The sequence below is a fragment of the Grus americana genome, chromosome 16, assembly GCF_028858705.1.
Source record: "Grus americana isolate bGruAme1 chromosome 16, bGruAme1.mat, whole genome shotgun sequence".
NCBI lineage: Eukaryota > Metazoa > Chordata > Aves > Gruiformes > Gruidae > Grus > Grus americana.
The window spans coordinates 3,382,983-3,410,154 of NC_072867.1; the positions used below are offsets into that span (position 1 = coordinate 3,382,983).

General features: G+C 41.4%; 1 protein-coding gene across 3 annotated transcripts in view; it reads right to left on the reverse strand.

The window, feature by feature from the left end:
• FBXW8 (F-box and WD repeat domain containing 8) overlaps positions 1–27,172 on the reverse strand; it is a 53,040-nt gene that overhangs the window by 22,033 nt on the left and 3,835 nt on the right. For all 3 annotated transcript variants that reach the window (XM_054844356.1, XM_054844355.1, XM_054844354.1), the window contains 3 exons: positions 20,439–20,603; positions 19,756–19,844; positions 5,929–6,086 (listed from right to left, as the gene is read on the reverse strand). In XM_054844356.1, the coding sequence (XP_054700331.1) occupies positions 5,929–6,086; positions 19,756–19,844; positions 20,439–20,603 (412 nt within the window). The remainder of the gene's footprint in view (positions 1–5,928; positions 6,087–19,755; positions 19,845–20,438; positions 20,604–27,172) is intronic.

A 27,172-nucleotide genomic window follows, 5' to 3' on the forward strand; every position in this document is an offset into this window, starting at 1 on the left:
CCAATTAAAGACCACTTTTGTGAAGTGGAAAAAGGAAGCTGATTTGTTTTCATGAAGTCCTTTGTTTACACATCTCTGTGATGAGCATTTCACTGTTTTCAACAGAATATATTAACATATGAAAGTTCTGCAAAATACCAAAACACATTCAAGTCAAGGAACCCTCTTCTGACCAGGCAAGCAAACTGGGAAACCCAGAATTTAGAGTTCTGGTCTCTCAGTTTGGGGAACAAAACCACTATTATTATTGTGTCTCAAACACCACAAAAAGAGAAGACAGCAAAAACGGTTCATGCAATAGTACAATCGGTTTGAGACAGGTACTTTTTTTTTTTTTTTAAACCAGATGTTCAATAGCAAAATCTGTCCAAAAATGTTATCAGGCAAATACAGCGTGTGCAACGCCTGACGCACAATACAGTGTGAAAACATCCCCGGTAACATCAAAACCACAAGTGACTTGTAAGCTCGCAAGTTAGTATCTGTTTAATGAAGCAGCACAATATAAGGAGGAAAAAGGAAAGTTGAAAAGGAAAATAAAGAGAAATACTTTTTTTTTTCATTAGCATGAACAACTATTTGCTTGCGAAAGGACTGATTGCCCCCTTGCTTCTCCCCTCCTCCAAAAGAGTATACGATTCTGTATGTACATCCTCCATCACCCGTTCCTTGCTACCGGTCAGAAGCTTCGATCACTGCGCGCAGGGACCTTCTGTGGAAATGCACAATTGTCAAAACAGGTGCATGCATTCAGGCATGACGGCAGGAAAACATTCTCAAGTTTTACATAGAAAAAGCAAACACTCCACTGTATTACCAATAGGTAAAGCTATTACTGGGCCTCAAAGTGCTACTTGGAATATTCTGTATTTCATTGCAGAAACAGTAAAATGTATCTATTAGCGTGCAAACCTTTGCAACAGTCAATCACGTTTGTGTAAGAGCAAAAAAAGCCACCGTTACAGTTGAAGTTATTAGTATGGCACCATAAAAAAAAATAAATGTGAGGCACAAGATTTACCAGTGCAGATGAGATCACTACTTTACATAGTCTATCTTCCTGCCTCCAGCAGTGACCAGTACTTCATTTCCAAAGCAATATCTTTGCTAAGGTGAAGTTAAGGTTGCAAGCATACAGTATCTTTTTTTTTTTTTAATACTCTAATCTTAAAAGTGTTAGAAAGTCATTAAATCAAATTTATAAGCAATACTTTCACAGCATGCTAAAATCCGCACCACAATTGTGATTATTCCAGTTGAACTCTAACAATAAGTCCTCAAACAGATTTAGACTTTACAGCTTGCTTGTATTTCATCTTGGCTCAAGGAAATGAATTAAGCAGCTGATGAAGATGGTATAATTGCTGACGCTTGACATTACAATCACCATACCAGTTGATAATTGTATCAAGATTGCACAAAGATTGCCCAGATTGTACAAAGAATTTAGGTTTGTAACTTCTAACCCAATATATTATTGAAAAGCGGCCTGACGACAGGCTCATTTGCTGCAGTTCACTCTGGTTTGTAAGGTATTTGGATAAAGCATTTAACTAAGACTATTGTGCCTTACACAGCACACTGCTGATCGTGACTGTACTCCAATTTTAGTAAGCATCAGCTGGTCTTACACTTCTCTTGCCCTCTCAAAGGCGAACGGCTCCGTTGACAGTGCCTGTCTCTGGTATACTCCCCTCTTTGCAGCTGGAAGCCCAAAAGACACCCTGCAAAAGCAGCTGGTTTTTACATCTGTTTTCACACAGGCTTCTCCCTGGTATAAAGGGCAACCACAAAAAAAAAAAAAGTATCTCTTTTCCTATAAAATACTCTAATTCCGTAACAGGGAAAGGCAGCGTGAGGCAAGATAAATGATATTTGTAAATATTATCCTGGCTGTGTTTGCCAGCGCCGTACAGCACATCACAGCTCCTTCTAAGAGCTCGCCACGGCAGAGGGCAGCTGCCCGCCTGCGCTACCTGCGAACGGCGAACCCTCGGGCTAAGCGGAGGGAGGGCTGCGTTCTGGTGCAGAAGATCCTACGCTCGGATCCTAACGACCCAGTACATCAGCTCTTCCACGTTAAGACGATACAGCTAGCAGCTGCTGTCAGCTTTAGAAAAGACATAGAACAATCTATGTGTGCGTTATATGCAAAAAAACCCCGCAAAGACAGAATTTTGTACATGCTAGAGCAGGGAATCTGGACATGCCCGTGGTTTTCATTCTCCTTCACTTCAGCTTCTAAACTCAGTTGCGTGGGAAAGCCAGAAGCTGCTCAATTCACATCATCTACATGACGTTTCTCCTGCTTCTGGGTCGCAGTCCTGCCACTTCCTAGCTTGATTTAAACAAAATAAAATTTTTTTTCACCTTTTGAAAACATTTCTTACATGTCATTTTTTCCTCTAAGCTGGGAACATTAATTTATTTCCTTATAACCTTCAGGTAACATCATACTTCTATGAAGTAGAGACAGTTAACAAAACACACGGGTGGAAATGAGCACCAGTCTGAAGTCTCAAAGCTGCTTATCTTGAATTTCGAGTTTCTCCCAAAACCAGTTCTAGTCGGAGGGACAACCAACACAGCCAACTTGACCCTAGTAGGTGGTTGGTGTTTATTAACTGAATTTTTACTTTTTTTTTTTTTTTCCCCACTGCAATGCTGTTTCTCAATTTTCAGCAGATACAGCAAGCTACTTACGGTACTAAACAGTGAGACTAGACCTCCGTCATAAGAGTCGTGCCCTTACGTTACCATTACCACATCAGTTTTCACCAAATAGTGTCAGGTTTTATCTCCACCACTCTTCTTACAGAGGTTTCCAAAGGTCCCCTCAGAACAGGCCAGACAAGGTGGTCTGTATTTCCCTCCCATCTTGGGGACTCAAGAGGCAGATTTCCCTGACTGTGATGTGAAATCACACGCCATTTACCCGAACCGAAAGTTTTGCATCCACAGCCACCTGTACGTATCTGATGGGAATAAATATACTACTGCATGCTACTTGTGGTTTTCTTTGAAAACTTTTTCCTTTATTTGAGCCAGCCTGTTTCCCTGCTCTTGCTGTCTTACAGCATGTCCTGGCACTTTGGGGAAGAGTCCAAACGCATTACTCCACTTCTGTCTTTGCAAAGAGGGTACAGAAGGGACAACACCCGCAAGCAGCTTTAAGGGTATCAGAACGGACAAGACAGCAGATTTTCTGTCCCAGAAAATAGCGCTGCCAAAATTCCCTTCCTGGAGCCTGCCAACAAGCAAGAGCACTTCTGATCCCTGCAGAAACCACCCTCCTTTGCTCTGAGTTACCACTCTGCAACCTGCGAACTACCGCTAACTCCTCCCAACGGGTCTCAAAGCATTCCCGTGAAGGGCAGCAGCGCAGCATCTCCCTGCCATGCCTACATGAGTATAAAATACAGCATTTAGGAAAAAAAACCCAAACAAACATTCTCTTGTTGCAGCACATTGTTTTCAAGTCAAACTATGAGACTCCGGAGGACGGAGGGGGGGAGAGCGATGGCTAAAGTAGACTGCTGTTTCCCAAAAGCTGTGGCTCTCCGCCAAAGTCAGGCAAGCATGGAGCAGATGGAGTCCTGGCAAGGCCTCTACTGTCCCTGCATTAGCAGCATCTGCTCATTACCCAGAACCCTCGCCTGCTTTATCTAATGCTCCAGGAAAAGCATTTTGATTTGATTCATTTCAGTTCGGTAACGTGCAACACAATTAGTGGTAAAATCAAACTGGAGGACTGCCAGTGATGACAATAGGAAACAAGGCAGAAGAAATATGAGGCCAGTGGGTTGGAATTCAAAAATCACAACTGTGGATCAAGTTGCCAAGTCCCGTTGCCCCAGGTGTACATACAGTGCCCCTGCTGAGCGTTGGCATGGGCGGAGGGAACTTCATTTTCTCCCCGTACATTTTTCTCTCATTTACCTCTCCTTGCAGCTTGTTTCTCAGAGGCTGACGCTGTCGGAAACATTCACCAGAAGTCACAATTCAATTTTTCTTTAGTGCCATCGTGCAGTTACAATTCACTTTGGATGCAGGCATCCCAGTAAGACAAATCTTTCTCCTTTCTATATTTCATATGCCTTGGGAAGCGTTTGCTACTACCGAACCAGCAAAACAGCGCTGTAAGGCAGGCACGACGCGAGCAGAATCTGCCTGTTAGTTCTTCCCTGTGATCGGATGCCAAGGACATCGCTGCGTGAGCTCTGTTGAACTGGGAGAAACTGATGTTATCTGAACGAGTCTGCTAGCCAGGGATTCGACAGAGAAGTCTAGACTCTTTGCCTGACAGCACCACCTCCAACACTAGCAGATGGTTTCTCTGTGTTAGTCAAACTTACAAACAAAGAGAAAAGGGAACTGGAAAAGTACAACAAAGAACAATCAAACACATTATCTTCAAAGTCGTCCTCCCCCTCCCCGAGTTTAAAATAATTCTCTCCACCAAACGGTAAATATACACTTTCAGACTCCAGTTAGTAAACATTTCTAAAATTGGTCTTTATAATTCCCTATTCACATAGAAACTAATCTATTCTGACCAGGCTTCTCAAATCAGAGTAACTGCCATATCACAGAGCCCATTAAAATTTCTACCCCAAAGAATAAAAGACGCCGAGCTTTATGCAAGCGAGTTTAGTCACAGCACACACAGGACTGACGACAAGGAACATGACAGAAAAAAACCCCAAACCCTTAGACGAATTATTAGATTAGTCAGTGGGAGACTAGAAAACAAACAAAAGACCCTCTGCTAGTCGTTGTTTGGCACACTGGACAAAAAGCCAACATTTAAAACTATCACTGTTATAATTTCCTATGACTTGAGTAAATAATATTAACGAGTATTCTGTAAGACCAGACTTGCTGTTGTCAGAAAATGTTGCCTATCAACAATTTTTAGCCACAGTAAACCGTTCTAGCATGATCCATGCTAGAAAAACAGCTAAGGATGTTGATCATCTTAAAACAGTTGTTTTCACATATAAAGCATTTAATTTACTTCTCAAATAAAATACGTGGATTAGAGATTTTGTTTGGATTAGCCATCCTCGGTTTTGTTTTCACATGCAGAAATACCAGGATCAAAGACAGTACGCGTACAGAGCTCCCTAACTTTAAAAATACTCTTTATTCATACCCGAGGAAAGGTTTTTAAACGTCAGATCACACATTTTAAAGAAAGATGACGGGAGTTGACTTCTGCCTCAGCAACTCGGCCTCGGATCCCAATTGGCTAGCACTGTCCAAACCTGACTTTTTTAATTGCTGTTCCCACATCCAGTAGATGTACAGTTGGTCTCTGGCTCTTGTTGCCCGTTATATAAACATCTAAGTATATTTAAAACAATGCATATAACCAGGATTTTATTACGGTTTCATTAAATACTAGGTCACAGGTTTTATTTCTCTATATCAAAGTATATAATAACCCACCACTGCAAACCAACACTTCAGTTAAGAAAACATGCATCCACACACTATGCCAAGAGCGAGAGAGGACGCGGATTAATCAGACATGCAAGTTTACCAGTATTCCCATAACAAAGCCTCCCAGCACCCCGAGGGAGTTTTGCACAGAGGAGAAGGCTGGTGGAAGAACAGTTAATATTTTTATAGCAAAACAAGTTATTTGCTTAAGATAGTTTGGCTGGACTACAGCCTGGCACTCAAGCTTTATGTAGCAGTTCCAGTAGGAATTAAACATCAGTTTTAATGGGTGCTATGTTCCAATGCCTCCTAATGCATTTAGGGTTATTGGCCAACTTTCTCACATAAAAGCAAGAGTGTGCGTGTGTGTGTATATACCGGATTACAGGCACACAAAAAGCTGAGCACAGCTGCTTCATTTTTGTAAAGCTTTTTTTTTTTTTTTTTTTTTTTTAAATAGGGAGGAGAGTTGTGGTTACTTACCATCCTCGTAAGCTGCTACAGCCAGAGAGCTGTTTATCTTCACAAAGGAGACATGTGGCTGAGGTCCAGCATCACCAGGACCGTGCATCGGTTCCAGGATGGGGGCTGTGTAGTCCCAGGTGCGAGTGTCCCACAACCTCACTTCTCCTGATGTATATCTGGAAAAGAAGGCTATTATTCATCCCAAAACATCTGAAAAGAGGTAGCTGCAGGAGAAGGGAGGAAGAAACAAAAAGCACCTTAAAACCCAACACCATTTGCAGCTCCTAGACTGATTCTCCTCCTGTTCACACACTCTGCGTACAAGCCCATCAACTTTACTCATTTTATTCCCATTTACTGAATGTAACGTCAAGTTTACTAAGACAGGCAGGTAAATTGGAGCTACAAGAACAACGCTGCTGAGCTACCACAGGTTACCAACTATCGATATTAGCTTTACAATGAGAACGCAAGGACAGCCAGGCTCAAGGGAGAAAAGGTAATCAGTAACGAGTCTAAATTACGTCATGACAAAACTTCAGACTGTTTCTTTTTGGTCTTTAACAATTTGTGATTGTGGTGGTGCCAAGGAAACGCTGTTTAATGAGAGCATTTATGTACGTACATACAAGCACTCACACACACACTCCCCCATCCAACCTACTGCTCTTTATAGAAAGCAATTTTTTAATGCCTCATCAACAGATCAGATTTGCCTACATCTCTGAAGGCTAATTAATTTATTAATACAATTAAGCGTTGCCTTTAGAATTAAGGCAGTGCTGCCGCCTTTGCAGAAGGCTCTCACTGAAACATCAGAAAAACTATAGTTTAAACAGCAAACTATAGTTTGCCAATGAGAAAATAAAAAAATAGAACGAAACTTTTCAGATAATATTGAATATAGCTAAATGAATGAAGGTTGTTACCCGGCAAGCAACACAGATACTGTTCTCTGCCATCTATGCTGTGGCACACAACATACTGCTAAAGAAAAAAAACAACCACCAAACCACTGCAGGCAAAGCAGAGGAGAAGCTCCTTCCATGACTGGTCAAAGAACGCAGTTCAATAGTTATTTGGAACAGTTCAATAATTATTTAAGATAAGTTTTGACAGAACTGTGACAATTAACACTGTCAAACTGTCTCAGGTGTCTTTCTCTGCCGTAGCTGAGACTTGGGTTCTGTTGGAAAATGAAGGGTGCTTCATGCTCTATCACCTTTGTTGTTTGGGGGAAAAGTATTTCAAAGAATGATTCTTAGAAGCCTCAAAGGTCTACCGGTTGGAAATCTGGCTGTTCTAGGTTTATGAGAAAAATATGAAAATAGTTATTTGCAAAGGAGGTGAAGGAAAGTGCTTAATAAAGGTTTAGAAGACGTTGGACTTTGACTCAGGTTACCCAGTTCTTTGGGGAGTACCATGCAACGGGGCTACAGGTACTCTGGAGCAGATTACTTCCAACATCTCTGAGCAAAAATGCTCCGCTTTATACAAGTAATTAAAGTGCCTGAGGGGGCGGTGAAATCTGTCAAGCAGAAAGAGATGCACATTAATTCTCTGCACTGAATGGGGAAGAGACAACTGTGTCCTTGTCACCTGGCTTCCTCTTCAGTGCTTCGCACGGTAAGACAGAAGACAATGAGAGAATGGGGTGGGATAGCACTTCTCTCTTTTCCTCCTTCTGCAAACGAGGCCCAAATTCCCCTACGAAGTCTGCTTTCATTTCCAATTTCCAATTTCCAGCAGCACTATTTAAAAAGAATAGATCAAGAAAGAAGCTTCCCCAAAGCAAAGCAAAATGTTTCACGTTGGACCGAACAAGCAGTCCAGATTAGTCCACAACAAACATCTGCAGTTTATAAAACTGAGAAGTACTCATTTCAGGTACATTTTAGAATTTGGAGATAAAACACAACAGGACAGGTAATTGCACAGATCTGTCGCAGTCCCATTCAACAAGACACACACATAACATTTTGGAATCATTTTAATTTTGAGCTGCTTTTCGTTTCCCTTTATGTCGGGGTTGGTTGGGGTCATGTTTTCAAGCTTCTCAACTGCAAAGAGTAGCAGGTTATTCTCAAGGAGGAAGCCAAAATTCTCTTGTTGCCGTGTGACCCTGAGAAGTGAGTTTCAAGTGAGACCTAAAATACTGGCAGAATTGACAGAATATTAAATTTCATCCCCAAATACGCAAGGAAGAACAGTATCTCCTCCTAGTGCATATACTTACTCACTCTCACATAGTCCAGTCTAGGAACGTAAAAAGAAAGACTAATAGATGGAGAAAACAGAACGACAGGAAAAGAGAAGAGACACAGGGCTGGCTAATTCTCTGCTTCTGGTTTTTCTGCGTAGCATGCAACACGAACGATCCAGGGCTCAAGACACACTACCATCCATGAAAAATAACACGGACCACAATCTTGGGATTAAAGATGCAACATCACACTATCACAATAAGTGCTTAAATTAATTTTATCTCAGAATTCAGTCAAGTCAAAATTTAGTTTGAACCATTCTTTGTCCTTGAAGAACAATGTAAACTACCTCTACAGCTAAGCTCAAACTGGAACAGAACCACCAAATGTTTCTGACTATCAGCTTGAAATAAATTTGACTCAAATTCTGACAGTGCTTGGACCTGTTAAACACAGGAACTGTCTCTGCATCAGATCACCCTGCAGCCTCCTCATCCTCACCCCATTCCTCTCCAGTGATGGACAGGTACGTGCTGAAGACCTTTCACTTCTACACCATGAAGCCACGCTGCTCTCCCACCCCTAGCAGGGACCTGTTGAGCACAAGAGCTTGTGACGTGCACCTCACGTACGCTCTGGTGGGTTCAGACAGATACTACAGAACAATCCATAAGACAATCCCGGCCATAGTGCTCATTCCAGTTCTGTCATGACAGAGATCGGCAGCACTATACGTTCCAGGAGAACCCTCGAGCGCCCACCAAACACTACCTTCACGTGTGTCTATCCACAAGTCCCACCAGTGCACTGCAAGTTAGGACAAGTGCTTTATGTTCATCAGGAAGAAGAGGGAGGAGAGAAGCAAGGCACCTTTGCTCCCATCCCTCCCGTATCCCTCCCACCCCCATTTCTCACTCAGCAACACCACTCGCATCCTTCCAGGGCGGCATGACAACAAATCAGTCCCATGCGGCAAACCTAAAGGATTTGGAAAGATGTTACAAGACCATGCTGGAAACATAAGTGGAGGTCTAGGTTTGGGCAGGGAACCAGCATGGGGAAACGGGAGATATAAACTCTCCTCAGCTGACAACACGCTCCGTTGGCCGTCACCTCCGCGTGCCCGTTTCCAGCATACACTGGGCCTGTACCAGAACGGAACTGGAAGAATTTCAAACACAGATGAATCCAATTCAGACCTAAAAAATTTAATGGTTCAACTCCCCGCTTTTAATGCTGTTGTAAAGAGCAACACACTTTCAATTTGTAACCACAACAAAAGGCTTTTAAACTATTAAAGCATTGCCTTGCTGTAAAAAAATAAAAAGGCTGCTTTATTGCAGATAATTGGCAAATCCGCCATATCAATATAAATGGCTGAAGAACATGCTGCACTTCACAGACCCTATTTCTAGATCACTTCACTATTTCTATTCATTTCCCATCACAACAACTTTTACACTTCGCCATGAAAATTTAGTTTGCATTACCAGCTAATGAATGAAAGAACCCTAGATTTAAGTCCTCTGCCCCAGAACGGGCACAGATCTCCAAACTCATTCAGTTACCGATTTTTCTACCAAGATGGCAATGAAAGGCCCACAAAGCTTTCCGCTGGAGCAAAAAGGGAAAAAAAACAACAAACCTTTCTGTTTAATATAACAATGAATAAAATCTATTTGCTATAATAGCAACAGCACTGAGCCACTGCTTTTTTCCCCCCGGTGGGTGCAATGAGATGATTATTGCAGTGGCAGGTAAATACTCCAATAGCTAATATAAGCCACTTGTGCAAAAAACCCCAAACCAAACCCCAAACCACCAAAAAATCCCCAAACCTACAAATTCTGCCTTCTCAAGTTAAAAGAAAAAAAAAAAACAACAAAAGCCACATTAGAGACCATACCTGATTTACTTCATTCAGAAAGGCTGCTCAAAGCCTTGCTTTCCCAAGCACAACAGGGAGCAACAAGACCACGACTGTTGCTTCCAGCCCCGAGCTTCCCCCCCTCCAGATACCCCCTGCCCTGACGCCTTCCAAGGTGTTCCATCCATGCGGTGCCTGGTTTTCAGCTCCGGGTCTGCACGCTTCTCTCCCCGTTCACCAGACACAGTCAACCACATGTGAGAAGTACGTGAGAAGCAGCAGCAGGAGAAAGACAAGAGCTATATTTTTCTAAATATACTTCTTGACAAGCCAGTTCTGTAATTCTGGACAGATATGTGTACATCTGTAAAAATCAGTCTGCAAATTCAGCTTAAGTATACACATTAAAAAAGTTGCTGGAATGGAGCAACAATAGGTGGAATGCATATGGTATAGAGAGACTAAAAAAAATTAAATTCATACGGTATCTACAAACGTACTATAATAAAAATACCTACTCGCTAATCAAAAGCGTTTCAACTACTTTTCATTGGCAGTAGTGTCATAATGACACGAACAATTTCCTCGTGCCCTCTCACACGAGCGAAAGCAGAAGACTGAAGGAGAAAGGAGCTGGGGGTTAAAAGCTGCTGATGTCCCACGATGGCTGGGAAGCAGGTGGTGAAGTGCGGAGCACATGTGGGAGGAAGCAGAGATGGAGGCTGGGCACCGCTCTAATGAAGTGGTGCTGAAGAGGCAGACGATTTCATAAGGAGAAAAACATCAGGAAACTGGTCAAAACACAGAACCTCATCTGAAAAAGCTCAACTGCGTTGGATAGCAATAGCCAGAACAAATTTGGGGAAGAGGAGGAGGGGGAGGCTGATCTCTCTCCAGAGCCCCAGATGTCTTTATCGTTGCCTAATGACAATTATACTCAACCAATTAAGACACTGCTATCACAGTTGCATTGTTAGTAAGCCTTTGGCCCTGAGTGTTGATGGCTGTCTAATTAGTGTTTGTGCAAAGTACAACTGCAACTAATATATAAACTGACAAATACACAAAAGAAAAACTGTTAACAGGAACATTTTCAAAACAGTCAAGACTCTACTCATTCAGTCCGTGGCAGCAGCAAAGACAAACTGCTTTCCTTCATGGCTTGCTTACTGCTGGCACTGCAGAATTTCACTTCAAACAAGCGGGTCAACTAGACTGTTGCTGGGTTTCTGCTGAAACAAGGTGCTGGTGTCAGTCCATTCTGTTGCTGTCTCAAGCACACCGCTCCAGGGCAAGTCTTACTACACCAAGTTGGTCTGAACACCAAAGACTTTTGATAAGAGACTTCAGAAATCAGTTTACATTTTCCATATTTTCTCTAAAGAATTCATTGCAAGAAAATAAAAAGGACAGAGAAAGAAAAACCTTTGTTTCACAGTCAAGTTTGATTTCCAGAAGGCAAAGTCTGTTCAGTTTCCAGATACCTGCGGTGATCAACAAAACAACAACAACAAAAAAATCCCAACAACTTTGTTTCAGGCAGTCAGTGACCATCTGTTAATACTCAAAAGATCTTATTATGAAGTCCCTGCAATGTCAATGCATTTTATTGAAGTCAGTAGGAATTTTGCTCAAGTAACAATCTCTAGCTATAGCTCTGTTTAAATGGATGCCTGTTGATAAGCAAGTAAAATAATGAGTATTTTGCATTGTCTTGCTGCAACAAGCATCTCAGACCTTTCATCCTTATTCCACCAAAAGCAACTAACCAGTCCTTCATGTGCTTAATTAAGGTATCTAGTCAGTGACCCCCTCAGCAGGCTTAAGAATAAGGTCCAATTAAACATGTAAACCCAAGTCCAAACACCTTTAAGTTGGCTTAATTAAGCTTCATCTTCTCTATAAGGCTCAGGTAAGACAGTGGTAATTCGTAACATTCAATTTAAAATACCTTCTTCAAAAACCCTGCAAGTTGGAAGATACCTCAATTGCAACACATAATATTGAAACTCAACGGATTCTGTGGCCTTTTTATACTCAGTATTAAGACCCACAACTCTTACCGATGGACTGCTTAGACATTTACCATAGAGTTAGATGCCTCAAAGAAAGGCTGGATGAAAGAGGCAAAAGTTCCCAAGCCTTCCTGTGTTCTCATTTACAGTTATTTAGAGACATTGCTTTTGCCACTACATATATAACCAACAGGTAGCTTGGCTAAGGGATTCCTTAGGGAAAGGATTCAGGAAAAACAGCCTAGTAACAATGATAGAGTAAAAAACTAATTTATATGGCAGAGAGGAATATAAGTAGAACATAATGACAAAAAAATGAAATACAAATGAAACAGAAAAGAGAAAAATTTCTGCTATTGCATAGTGTGGCTGAAAGCTACACCATAAAATACAAAAGAAAACAGACGGGAGTAAACCAGAACCAGCATGTGAAACAATCCTAACATTGGTAGAAGAACATGAAGTAGAAAAATAATGTCCTCGATTTCATCCAAACAGTATTTTGGGTTGCATGATATAGGAGAGCAGCTATGAAAAAAATTACTAACTTGTACCAAAAGCGATCTGGAAATATTTTAAGACTTAACATGTAGGAAATACATTCTGAGCATCCCTACGATCAGTTCCCAAACTCTTCTGCCGGGAACTTGACTTTCCAATTCATCAACCCACGTCCATCTGTGGACCACACTCACAGAAACTGAGCCGCAGAAAGCTGATATCTTCATTCTTAAGGCCTTATTTAGGAAATTATAGCTCTAAAAAGTGGGTTAAGGTGCTGGAGATAGCGTGCAGTTCTTCTGCAGTTTATCACTGTTATCTGTAACAAAATTAACATTTCACCGTCCTAAGTACTTCTGAGTGCCTCACTTTCTCATTAAGTGCATGCAAATGTCATACCAAGGGAACAGAAACAAGCCAAAGGGTTATATGGTAGGCAAAACATTTTAATGAATACTTACAAAAGCAGAAGTTAGAGAAAGCCAAACTGTCTCCAGTAATTTCTTTTTTATGACCAAGAATCTCCCATCATTTAGATCAAGGTTCCAGTGGCTTGCATCAGCCCAGGCCCATCAATTAAACCAGCTGCTCTGACCAAGGAAACATATTTCTGTGGGTTCTGCCTAAGGCTGCTACCATGGCAGGAGAACGAAAAATAATTATCTTTTTCAAGAGAATTCAAGAGGAATCATGATGCAACGTGGGAAGGATCTGGTCCATCAGCCCTTTTATTTCACAAAGGACAGACACGTAATGCAAGAAATAAAACAATGGCTCCAGTTTCAGATACAGGCGAGAAAACAGCATTTGAAGATGATGTAAATTGATATGTTTACATGTTGGAAGGAACACAAGCTGCAACACACTGCAAACAGCGGAGGAAAAGTATCACCTGAATTCTAGGCACTGATGGCAACAGCCCAGAGGCTGGTAGGTTGTAAAAACAGTACAAATGAAACGTTCAAGAAGTTTACTAGAAAAAGGATGGGTTTGCCTGGCCTCAGTGGAAAACTAGGCTTTACCAGCTCAAAAGCAACTGCCGTGACTTCAGAGTACCGGGCATCACTACGCACGGGCATCACTATGCACACGGCGCATCTCACTGCGGCATTGCATTCTCCGCATCCAGCAAAACCTATAGGTAAACCAATAGCTTCATGGTCAGGCAGGCTGGAAAAGCAGCTTTCACAAAGAGTCAGTATCAAGCTTCTACTATTGGTTTCACCTGAAAGGCTCTTTTTCACAAGATGACAGAGAAGCCAACGTGTTTGTCACTTAACACAACCTTACCTAACTCCTACAGTTTGTCATCCGACCCCTCCGAACTCATGATGTCATCCTGTTTTCAACCCTCCTAAAGGTGACTCACTTAAAAAAAAAAAGTCTGACACTTATTAACTTCTTAACAATGATGAGAATGAGTGAAGAGAACACAGAAGGTTTGGGGAAGGTTGAAGGAAAAAGGCAAGTGTTTTTTATGTTCTGCCTTACTGCTTCATTTTACATCCAGGCTCTCAGTCACTGGGAGGGAAGGGAGAAACCTATCTAAGCTGTGCCGTTATACAAGTGAAATTTAAGCAATTAAATAAGGCAGGAGGTTATTCAGGCTGTTTAAGACTTCAGTTTGTTAACTTTTATTCATTTTCACTACTAATTAATATTTTGGTTTCCTCAGGTCTGCACAGCAAATTAAGATGCAAGAGCTAATAATAAATACCTTGAGAATAGCCCAAAAGCCCTATAGCAAAAAAAAAAAAAAAAAAAAAAACCCAAAAACCAAATTGGATGAGAGCTGACATGAAGTTTTAAAAAGTGCAGAAAAGTGTTTCAAGCCTTTCGGGCTAGTTTCACACATCATTATGAAGCTAAAAAGAGTGGCAAGCCCATTTTTTTAAAAAGTCATTTGCAGGTCACCTTTGAGCAAGAGGAAAGCAGTGTGGGAGGTGATCATGGAGAACAAAGAAATCTACCATATAGTAGCAGCTACTTTTATGTCTGTAGGTTGCTCATACTGACCTAAACTGAAAAGCCCAAATTGTTCCAAAGTGCTGCAGTGTTTAAACTGTAACTCCTGTAAGACTCCCTCAGTATGAAGGCAACTGTATGAAAATTATTTAAGAGCATCTAGTTTCTCAGTATGAGAGAATCAAAATGTATCGCTACCTCTAAAACGAATGATTCCCTGGCCACGCAGGATATTTACAAAGTTCTTCTTTTGCTTCTCATTGCCTTTATCAAGCATCACTTGGAGAAATACTATCTGTGCCAGGTGTGCTCCACCCTGAAAGGGGAGGAAGTGTTAATCTGCAGATTTATGAAGGCACTCAAAGCGGATGAACCTCACCAATGCCAACTCAAGAAAATAAAATCTCTAGGAAAGACAACAGTCCTTACTGAGGGAAGGAGGAAACCTCTGAAGTTAAAATGTAGAAGGAGAAGAACCAAGGGCTGATTCCCAGCCGAGTCTATAAGGGGCATAGGACTCCACGCAGCATCTGCTAGACCCGTCTCTGTGGCACAGCTGAAGTATGCCCTTAAATCTTCATTTGTGCAAGCTCTTAACTAACCATCTACCACTCTTTCTTCAGTCAAAGAAAACCAAAGAAAGAAAAAGTAGATACCTTTGTATTTCTGGGTCTTTGGAAAGGTGGTCTCTTCCATTTATTTTCATCTGGGAAGCTTTCAGAGCTACGAACAGCAGCAGCAAAGCCACAGTGCCCTTTCCACAAGCACAAAAAGTTAACACAATGCACACTAAACCATCACCCTGACTCACAGCAGACTCGGTATGGTTTTACGGGACGAGTTGCGAGGTGAGACGCTCACCACCGACACAAGGCAAGTTTACCGCACGGCTTCCAGGACAGCCAGACGTTAAGTATTTCACATGGAGCCGGTCAGACAGCAGAACAGTCTCACAACACGTTACGGACATGTTACGCCACAGGATCCACTGCGTAATGTCAACACAGTTCAAACAAAGACCAGATACATGCTCTGAGATCGGTATCTCCAGGAGGACCTAACCTCTGACTACAAATGCCCATCAGTGCGGCTGTCAACACTGCCATGAGAGAAAACGTACCAGTTTTGCTCTCTGAACATCAGCTTGCTTGGGGGAAAAAAAAGGGAGAGAGATTTAAGATTTTATTAACAGAAGGTGAGGAAATCCAGGCATTCTGTATTGAAAGCAAACATACGACAGTATTAGGTACAGTGAACCTAATCATCAGTAGTAATTTATAAAAGCGAAGCAAGCAGCTATATAATTGCTTTAAGTAAACCCTAACTTAAAGAAGAAACTACATTTGAATTGAACAGGGAGAGGGGGGAGGACAACATCCCTTTAAAGACGATCCTTCGAGACATGTAACCGTAGAAAGGCTGGCGAATACAACATTGATTGGGAGTGAGGTAACCACAAACACCACTGTCTCAAATGAAAAGGGATTCAAGGTCTGACCCAGAAAACAAGCATCGTAACCGCTGGGATGAAATTTTAATGATAAACACAAGATGCTCTGCATGCAGGCCAGATTGAATTATCTGATGTCAGCCAGTAAATGCAAGGCGCTCAGAGAAAGAGGAGCTGCTAGCAGCCACCTTCAACTCGCAGCTCAGGTTGCACTTAATCAATCCTTGATATTCTGCCATCTTCTGGCTTGAGCTTTGGCAGCAGCGTGGAGAAAATCGAGGAGAGAGCAAGCAATAGGTAACATTTCTCTAAGGGAGAGCTAACCTTGTACAGTTTAGCTTTGCTTCCTTACACAAAGTTAACAAAGAGATTCGCTCCTGAACCAGTTCAGGCTAACTGTGCCGTTATGTATTATACTTGTAGCTGCTGTTTTAAGTCACTGTGCACACAACCTGCACAAATTCCTCTGCAGAAAGATTAAAAACCCAGCTCTACAGCAACTAAAATAAAAATTATTCCACTTTCCAGCAGAGTTTGAAGCAGTATAGTGAAGAACACAAGACCAGGTCTATGCCAGCACAGGTTCAGATCAAATAAGATTGTTCCCAGGCTTGCTCCAAGACGCCAAATACACAACAGCTCCAGCATTTCTAGGGGAGAACCTCTCTCTCCACCCCTTTTTTAATTTTTATAACCATTCTCTGATCTCCCAAGATCCCGACTTGAATGTCCTGAAACCAGGGAGCAGCTGCTATACACTGCCACAGTTTCCAGCTCTAAAGACGGAGTGTAATGCCTGGCTGGCCTGACCGAGCTGAGCCAGAACATTGCAGCTGCTCCCCAAAGTCAGACATCAAAAAACCTGCTAAAAACTGAGTGGCCCTGTTCTTCTCCAGTGCAGCAACATGACTACAGAAGAAAGGTAAATGATGCCACAAGCTATTGCTCAGAAATCCCCAGGAAATGCCACACACAAAATAGCTTTAAGATCATCACCGACTTCTCTACTCCTGCAAAGTCACCCATCAGTTTAGCTTTATGCACACGGCAAGTCTCGCTGTAATCTATGATTATTCACACGTAAAGCTAAGCACATAAGTGTTTGTGAAACTGGAGATACAATCATTAAATGTAACAGATAATTGATATTTATACTGAGAAGAAAATTGACTTCTGTTAACCTCAGCTATTAAATTACTTCTTCAGTACTGAAAGAATGCAACAGCTAGCTATTGATCACCAGATTCATTACACTTTTATGACAAATTTGAAAGCACAAGGCCATTAAGTACAATACTATAAGCTGGCAGAGAAAGTGGACGGTAATATTTGGATTTAAAAAACAAACAAAACCACCAACAAATTCCTCAATCTACCTATACTTACCAAACGGACATAACAAAGAATTCCCCTGCATAATTTGCTAATGCCCTTGGAAGTTCCACTTCTAACTTTAAGTCTGTCTTGTTTGATATTTACTATGAGGTATTATTGGGAGGTGCAACACTGTGCTACCATCTTGCAGACCTCAGTCATCACTGGCAGAACAACAAATTTGTCATCTTTTGGTCAAGATTCACAGAAGTGTTTTCTACTCACAGCAATTTAAGAGATGCTTTCAGAGATCTCGAGCTACCAAAGCAGAGTGAAGGGCAAGTGGTAAACAGCAAAGGAAGTAACATAACTTTTGTGTTCTAATATTTTAAACATTTCATTTACTAACCAGATAAAGTCAAACAGCTGAATTCCGATTTCCCCACGTTATCAAATATATGCTCAGAGCTTCATAAAAAGATAATTCATTACTAAAATTCATTTTCTCAGGGAAGAGAAATTACTGAAAAGTAATTTGACTGAAACCTGTAACATCGCTTTTCCTAGCGGAATGTGTTCTTAAGCATGTGCAGCTTTTCCCGCAGTGGTCTCCTACCTGCTCACCTATTTTCATGAACATTTCAGGAACCTAAATTATTTGATGGCACCACCTCCCTTCACCACGCCAACTGATGCAAACTCACCACAAGAATCAAGAGATACTGGAGGAACCGAGGAACCAGTATGAAAAGACAGTGTGAAACTGCATAAACCCAACTTCCGTAATGCACCGAGCTAAAATATGGACTATTTGGGTTTAATATGCAGGATTAATATTGTTTATTAGTTCTTTAGAAATGTAATTTATTCTGCCTACCTTCTATATATTGCGTGTTTGGATATAAACACAATGGAGAAAATGAAGATAAAGAAGAGCTGGAGGTTTTGGCAGCAGCATGGAGACAACTGGGGTTTCTGGCTCCCAAAAAAGTACAGGAGGTTTCATTAGAGACAGTGGAACAGATACAGTAGTGCAGCTCCCCAGCCAAGGCCAGGAAACACGCTGCCCAAGCTGAAGGGCACGAAAGAAGTCAGGTTGCTATCCGCAGAGCTGGATTCCAGCTCGGATCACAGCAGGCTGGGAGCTGCCGTGTCTTACTGGTGGCCCAAGGAAGCCTCAGCATCAGGCAGGAGCCAAGGCAAGGTCTGCAGTACTCCAGCCACGCAAATTCTTCAAGCTTCTTCCCACGGCCACTGTTCCGGTTAACCGCTGTGTGGCACTGCCCCTCCAGAGGTCACAGGCTACGCAGCTCTTCAGCAGAAGCACGTTCATTGCTACAGGACAACTGATCACAGCGGTGAAAACATTGCGCGGAAAGCGGAGGAAGAGAAGCAATAGTCAATGAAAAGGGAAAAGAAAGAGCAAGCTCCAAACACAGAAGTAAAACAAATGGAAGAGCCTCTAGTAAAAAAAAAAAAAAACACAACAAAACCCAAACCAGAAAACAAACAACAAAAACCAATTATCAAAGCGTAAAATTCCCCTTCCGCTCCTGCTGTCTGCTGGTTTACATTTCTGCTCTCAGTTGTCCAAGAGCGTTCAAAAGCACGTCAATGTATATGGAGTTATCTACACATAATGTATTTCAAAGTACCTTTCTTATAACGAGTGTATGAATTTTATACTATAAAGTAGTTTTCTCTAGTCCCACAATGCATAAGCATAGCATTAATGTGAAATGCTACCATAAAATACGGAACTCTGGTACGTTAGAGGACAATGTCCTCTGACTGCCCCAGGATGAGATCATTTTTATTTACTCCTGTGACTTCTTCTGGAGGGCTACCAGTTCCCGAACCTGTAAAATTCAAGCAGAATACACTAAAGCCTTATACCTACTGAGACAGTCATGGTAACCTCTTCCAAGAGGTTGGGAGGTTCTCAAAACTGTATTTAAGAGTGTAAACGAAATGAATAGCTAGAATAAATCAAGGTGCTGACAAAGCTTTATATGAGGAAAAGAGAAGTTTGAGTTTCTCTGGGTTTTGAGTGGGGTTTTTTTCTCCCAGGTTGTCTTTAATAATAATGGAGAAAAGTAGCAGTCCTTCTAAAGCTTTCTTGCCACAGCACACGAGAATGTCCTTGGGATTAAGAGATTTTTATGGAAAAAAATAATGAAAAGAACATTCTTCAGTAGAGATGTACAATATCTAATACATTCTGGATGCTTCCACAGCAAAACAATAGATACAGTTGATCAGAAAGTACTACGGTCTTTACAGGGACTACAGGCACAGGAGATAGCTTTTTGAATAGTACAATAAAAATTCACACTGCTGAAATGACTTGTAGATCATCATCATTATCAGTCACCTTAAGGACAATCTACTTTACCCACAAAGGAACTGCAGTCAGAAGAATTCATTCTTCTTGCCTCAAACGGGTGCTTCTTTTGAATTTGTTAAAAAGCAGCACATGAGATCTCAGACAGTAAAGATTAAGTGAGCATTACGCAACCTCATACTCACCCAGCAATAACAACTCCATCGCAAGAATGTACATCACACAGAATTTTTCCTTGCTCGTATTGCAGCTGGCTCACAGCACCGATGCGGTTCTGCACAGAAAGACGAGACACAGTGTTGGTATTGCAATACATTCATCGACCAAGTTAATTTGCTGCTTTGTGGAAAACTCCGAGCTTTGCTATTGCCACTGACAAGTTGCAGTGCAGCTGAGAGAAGACACATCTATTTTATGCTTGCTGCCTGGAATTCTTACAGCTGGAAATTAAGGAGAAAGAAGCTATCACTCTTCATTATCATTCATAATCTTTAGGTAGAGAAACAATTATCACAACAAGAAATTTTAGCTTTCTGTTAGCCAGAATATGTAACGAGCAGGGGAAGAAGCCTTCATCTTAAAGGCTGATTCTTGTTATCGAGGGATGGTCAAAGTGTAAACATCTCTCAACAAAGTCAATGGAGTAGCACTGCAAACAGAAAGACTCACTCCCAAAAGTAATCAGTCATGCGGGGGAAAAAAGGTATTACAGCTAGGGCTAAGTCTCATAAATCCTTCAGCAGCTTTCCCCGTTTAAATGGCAAAAAGAAGCTGCAATACAAAAGACCAACTTTTCACTACTGCTTGCTTGAACCGGGTTCCCATTTTTCTGCAGCATCTGGACCCCATTAAAGAAATTCCCTTTTACCTTCCAGTTGGTTTTCAAAGTGCGCTCTCTGGCACGGCAGTTCTTGAGGGCGAGCTTCCAACAGGAATAATCAGAGATGCTCGTATCTAATAGGTATCCTTCCTGTTGGCACAACCGGTACCACAACACTTCATCTTCTGCAAGTACTTTCCACGTCCTGCTGACCTAGAAATCAAATTTTTTTTTTTTTTTAAAATAGAGTTTTAGATTTCATATAAAATTATTTAAATAACATCTGAAATATACACATATAAATCAATATGTCTGCACTGAGACTACGTTCTTATCTAAACAAATGCATTCGTTCACTCTTTATACTACTGAGAGTATAAAAAACCCAAACCTTTACAAAAATGTTTATTTTCAAAAGAACCCACAGAAAACAAGTGAGTTTCTACTCCACTAAAGCTCCACGCAACACGGACACCAGTGTTTAGCGGCCATGCTGCCAACCTGAAATATCAGCATATTAGAAAATTTTAAAGGGAAGAGAAGCAAGGAAACAATTAAGACTACACTCTAAGTTTAGAGCAAAAATATGAGTTTATTTTCATATTTGTAGCTAAGAAAACCTCTCAGATCACACCACCATATCTCTGAAGTCCTACTGACAATGCCTGATTAGGTGTATGACATTAGTGATTTATAACCTATTGTATTACTGTATGCATAAACAGGAATGAATTATTAAGTTTTTCAAGTAGCCTCAAGTTGCTGTCCATTTTAGAGAGAACAGCTTCATCATAATCAATTGTGGGCTTAGAATTAAAGATTCAAGAGGTAAGAGCCAACTTAAGTAGCATTTGTTCTCTGTAATTCTTAATTTAAAAAAAACCAGATGTAACCAATGAAAACTGCTACCGGTGAAAGCAGCAATCAATCGTATGCTGTTTCCAAAAGATTAAAAATCCTTCTCAGACTGACATCATTTTTAACAACTCCCAATTAAGCATCTAATGTCCGTTTCAGTCCCAAGATTGCACCACAAATCCAGGTCTCCCATTGATACAAACTCTCACAGGACCATCTCTTTGTGTTTACTTGCCCTTAGTTCCACGTTTTACACACAGATACAACATGGTACGAGGAGGTGAAAGATGAACTGTTACTTGTTCTCTATTTTCTAAGATTAATCTCCTTTCTATTTTCTCATTATCACGCACACCTTGCTTCAGACTTCTTAAAACCACAGCTTTCAAATACAAAGCATAGCTTCACAAAATTATTTATCACGAGGAATACTGAAAGTATATAGATCCTTTTGGCTGATACAGATTTGGAAGACGTCCGTGCAGAACACAAACCATCGGAGCAACAAAGCTCGCAGCAAGGCTTACAGAGAGGTTAGGAAAGCACCACACACCCCCCTTAAATAAATCAAGTAGTCTCAGAGTTTGTAAATTTTTACGTGTGATGACTTGGAAGAGTGTGCCTTAGTCTGCCGTATGAAACGCGGCATCAGGCCAGGACTACTCAGCCCAACCAAGTGAGAACGCCCACGACATCGCAGGGAGATGGCAGCTACGGAGCAGACAGCAGGGCAGTCCCATCCACCCGACCCTGCTGTGCCTCCTTGGGTCATAGCAAGCACAAAACCATCTTACCCACATGGTCCCAAACCTCCTTGTATACTATATAGTCCCCAAACCGCGGGACGGTATCTTCTGCAAAAACCAGCGCAGACCTCCCCTTGAAAGCTTTATGAAGGTTCTAGTCATCTTGTTTACGGTGTGTTGCCTATTGATATTGCTGTAAAGACACACGTGTATCATTACTGCTCTCAGAAACCAACATCCCACTAGGAATCAAGAATTGTATGCTGTCTCATGACCTGTTTCCTCCAAGGGAAAAGGGGAAAAAAAAAGTTTAATATAAGAGGAAAAAAGGGGGGCAGACTGAGTAGCCTGCATATGTTTTTAAGATTTGATACCTACATATAAGAGCAGCTCTCAAACAGGAATATCCAAGTCCAACAGAGCTAATATTCTAGTTATTCACTGAAAGACCTCAGTTCAAACTAGCAGACATACAATCCCCTTCCATCACCAGACAAAGAAAACAACCTGGATAGGGCGATCGTAATTGCCTTACAAATGACAGAAACAGCACTGAGCCTTCTCTAGCATTATACATCATTCTGTAATACAAAAAAGCAGTGCTTAATGCTCCTGTCCCTACAGGGAAATGCTCAGGAAGTTCAAAAGCAAAAAAAAAAAAAAAAAAAAAGGCAATCCAAATTTCAAACCATTACAGTTTAGTGGGGAATTTGCTCTCAATTTGATTTTAAAGTAATATAAATCCATATATTATTGCTCAAAGGAAAAAAAACCCCAAACCAAAAACAACAAACCACCCAGCGTTTTGCTGACACACAAAAAAAAGCAGCTGTTCTGCAGGAGTCGAGCACCCCGGCCAAGCCTGGTCAACAGCGACGGCACCTCTGCCCCCCCGCTCCTTAACAGCGGCGTTTTTCTCCTGACATCGAGGGGACAGGCTAATGCATAAGCAGAAGTAAACAAAGCCAAACTGCACTAACTTTTGCCTTGCTTTAAAAAAAAAAAAAAACAAAAACCAAACAAAAAACCCCCCACAAAATAAAACCAACAAAAAAAGCGCCCCCCCCTCACCTCTGGAGTTTGCCAAAATAGACAATGCTGTGCAGACCTTTCTAGTTTCAAGGTCTTAAAAGCATTTTATAAAGACAGTGAAGAAAAAAAAGCAGGGCGGGGGGGGGAGATACACTACATAAAATTTAGACTGCCTTTTCAACTTTCAGGAACAAACATTCAAGGGGAATAAAGATCCTATCCTATTATGATTTTTTTTTTTTTAAATCAAATTACATTGAATCCTGCTGCTTTACAAACATGAATTTCCAAAGGGTCCCTAACGCAGCCTTTTCTTAATGCACCAAAACTGGCATGACAATCCCTTGTAAAAGCCCCACTGAGCGAGCCTCAGCTGCAAGAAATCTCTAATAAAAGAGTCTCAAGCATTTCACTTTACAGCACCACTGTGAGCTGCCGCATTAAAACCAGCCATTGGCTTGAAGTCAGCTTTATTAGATCTGCTTGACTTAGAGTTTCAGGTGAGGCCCCAAAAGCCAGAGCATTATGGCTTTATTTATACGCACCCATACGTTCTGCTTGTTGGAGAGTAGCTCAGACACGCAAAGCTCTTATTAAACTACGAACATAATTATTTCTAAATCTACACCAGGTAGAAACTCCAACAATGATCAATGACAACATCTTGTTTATAGATTCAGAGTTCCCAATTTAATTTTGTCTTTAGTGTTCCTATTATCTTTTTACTACAGTTTTCAACTGTTCTCAGAAAAGAAACTTTGGTTTCCCCAAGCTCCACAGAGGAACGGTTTTATATCTTATACTTCAGCAAGTAATAATGTTCTGAAGGTCTTCAAAGGCTTTTGCTGACATAGGTTTTGCTATTAGGTTTTGCCTTTGGGGATTTATTCCCCCCCGAAAAAAACCTGAAAGCCCCCACCTCTTCCATCAAATCCTAAATTTCTTCTAATCCTGTCTAAATCAACTGGCTCAAATCCTAATGAAGGTTTATTCATCCCTCTCCATCTGATAACTGTCTTTGTTTCATTAGGTTTATTTTCTTCCCTAGTCACACAAAGACATATTCAAGGTTCATTCGCTGAAGCCAGGGGCCTCAATTAGAAATATCTCGACTTTCAATTCAGTGCAATACCTAGCGCCAAACAGTATTTAATCCAAAGCCATTCAGATGCACATTTACCAGGTGGAAGCTGCTCATCTTTTCAATTCAGAGCCATAATGTTATTTTAAGTCTCATCCTGAGCCCAGGATCACAGAATGGTTTGGGTTGGAAGGGACCTCCCAGCCCACCCAGTGCCACCCCTGCCATGGGCAGGGACACCCTCCACTAGCCCAGCTTGCCCAAAGCCCCATCCAACCTGGCCTTGAACACTGCCAGGGAGCCAGGGGCAGCCACAGCTTCTCTGGGCAACCTGCGCCAGGGCCTCAGCACCCTCACAGGGAAGGATTTCTTCCTAATATCTCATCTCAGTCTCCCCTCCTGCAGCTTCAGGCCACTTGTTGTATCTCTACATGCCCTTGTAAAAAGTCCTTATCCATCCAATTCTCTGCTCTCTCTCTCTAAACTATGAGGAGAGTACTTTTACCCATATACTACCTTGATGCAAAAGTATGCTCAAAAAGATACATGAGATTTTCTTTTTTAAAATTTAAAAACACTAAAAGCCTAACAGTTTGACAATTTCAGAAGCTCTAGAGGAAAGCATCTGAAATTCTCGATCTATGCAAGACAATTACTTCTTAAATTCCTAGAAACAGGCTCCCTATGTCCTAGATACATACACAATTGTTGTGTTGGTAAACATCTCTAACCCATCTCTCCGATGAAAACGCTAACAGTTCAAGGCAATTTCCCACTGATCCGTTCAGAAATAAAACCGCCTTAGCATTGCCAAAATTCAGTAGATACTGCCGAGAAGTATTTGACGTCACAAAAGGCAATTTAGGCAGCCTCTGGTATTTACTAGAAAGCAGTAACAACTGTAAGTATACGGAGAAGTTCGTAGCTTAGACTCATCTCATCACAAAGCTGAGAGCTTAAAGGCCAGGTCCTGAAGCCCTGAGCGAAGTTAATTGCCAATATCTGCAGTATCAGCCCCAAATAACACAAGAACTTCTGATGTGTTTCAATTTGTCATACTTGTGGCATCCCAACTGATTGTTTTTCTTTTCCCTCTACATCACGACCAGGAAGGAGAGACTGTTCTCAAACCCACCCATCACAGAAGAAACAAGAGTCGCTCACGGCATAGACATTTCTTTCAATGGTCTGAACAGAATCAAAAGGTGCTCGTAGGGCTGGCACAAAGCAGAGGGAACATTTTGCCGTTACTCTGCACTGTTCTGCTGACGTGTTAAGTCCTGGATCCGTTTCTCCTTGAATTATAAACACGGGATATCAACAGGGACTGGTCTGCTGGATGCTACTGAATATCGCACAGCTACTGCGAACCCACCAGAGCTCAGGAACTGATGACACCGTTAATTTACATGCTGCACATGGCTTTCGTATTTCAAGTGCCATGCAGACAGTTTGTGTTTTATAGTACTAATTCCAAAAATCAAAGAAAAGCTGTGGGGAAGAGGGGGAGGGGGAAACATCAGGGTGAAATTAAAGTTCTCCAGAGCAGTCTGTGGTGTGATTAAATCTCAAAGAGGCTCCGCAGTCAGGCTACTTTACTGTTAGTCGGTTACCAATTTGGCATAAAGAACTAAGCAAACAGGTTTTCTCCAAAGGCACTCACGTAGTTCATGATGCCAATTCCACTAACTGGCCCAATTTCACTAAAATCCCAAGGCGCCTTAATAAAAAAACCTTTCTGCGATAACACCGTAAAGCAGCAGGGCTTTCCATTTAACAGAGGAGGGCTTCCCCCCCCTTCAAAAACAAAATCACCAAGAGAAAAATGAAAATGGTATTTATTTTTATGGCTTTGCTTTTTATTTGAACACTTAAAAAGAAGCCAGTTCTGCACTAAAAGCATTGGATATTCATCTCATTCGGAAAGCCTTGTAAAACACTGGGCATTTGCTCAGCTACCTGTCAGCTGCCACATAGGACCAACTGACTCAGTTCGAGGAGGCAAATGAGGAACATGGAAAATTTTCTCAGTGTTAAAACACATCTTACGAGAAGAGCGACTAGTTAAAAACCAAAGCAAGTGAGAGAGAAATCAAGTGCAGCCTAAATGCAGAGAAAAGGAGCAGCCCTTCATCAGCCATCTTTATACTACGCCAATGAGGTAAACTGCTCATGCCTGAGGAGGAGGAAAAAAAAAAAAAGAGAGAAAGAATAACCTTCAAGTAATCCACTTAAAAAAATGCAACCCTGCTCCATATCATGGGATGTAGCCTTTACTGATCACCTATCTCTACCTTAAATGACAAACTTGAGCATATCTGAAAGCTTCACAGCCTCCTGGACAGCACCAGAAAATAATCCTACAGAATTTTTCCCTCTGCAACAGAAGCCCTGCAAGAAGAATTATTTCTCTTCTAACAGTTCTTGTTCCTGAAAGGCATTAACAAGTCAAAGATTTAAGCAATAGCCAGTTGTAGCTACTTAGCACTATGACTTGCTCATAGTGAGCATTAAAAGCCCAATTTCATTTCAATGCATGTGCCATTTGGATAATACTGGTGTCTAGTTTACCACCCACAGCAAAGCTATACCCTGTCTGACACTTCTCGATTTTTCATTCTCCTACAAACAGACCAGGGCATGGTTTGAGTGTAACATAAAGAATGGGTTTGGTCATTTCTGTGAGGTTGCAAGATGTGCTTTGTACTTAAGAGTTCAATGAACACCAGCCTGAAACGCTAAGTAGTGGCCATGGGAGAAGCAGGCAACGAATATCCACAATATTCTACTCTGCCTCCCAGGGTAATCAGCACTTGCCAATTACGTTTGCTTTGGAGACTCATTCAGAGGGGAGGTTCATCATTCAATGTGTGAAGAAAGGAGATAAAGAGGCTCAATAGCGTGGGCTCAGCAATCCTAAGTATAGTCAGGTGTGTGCGAGTGTTTAAGTGAGCAAAGCTACTTGAAGAGACAGGCGGTTTACAACTACACATAAATTATGGACCATGTCTGAGTACAGACTGGTGAAAGCATTATCTTAAAGTATCACCAAAGAAAAACAAACC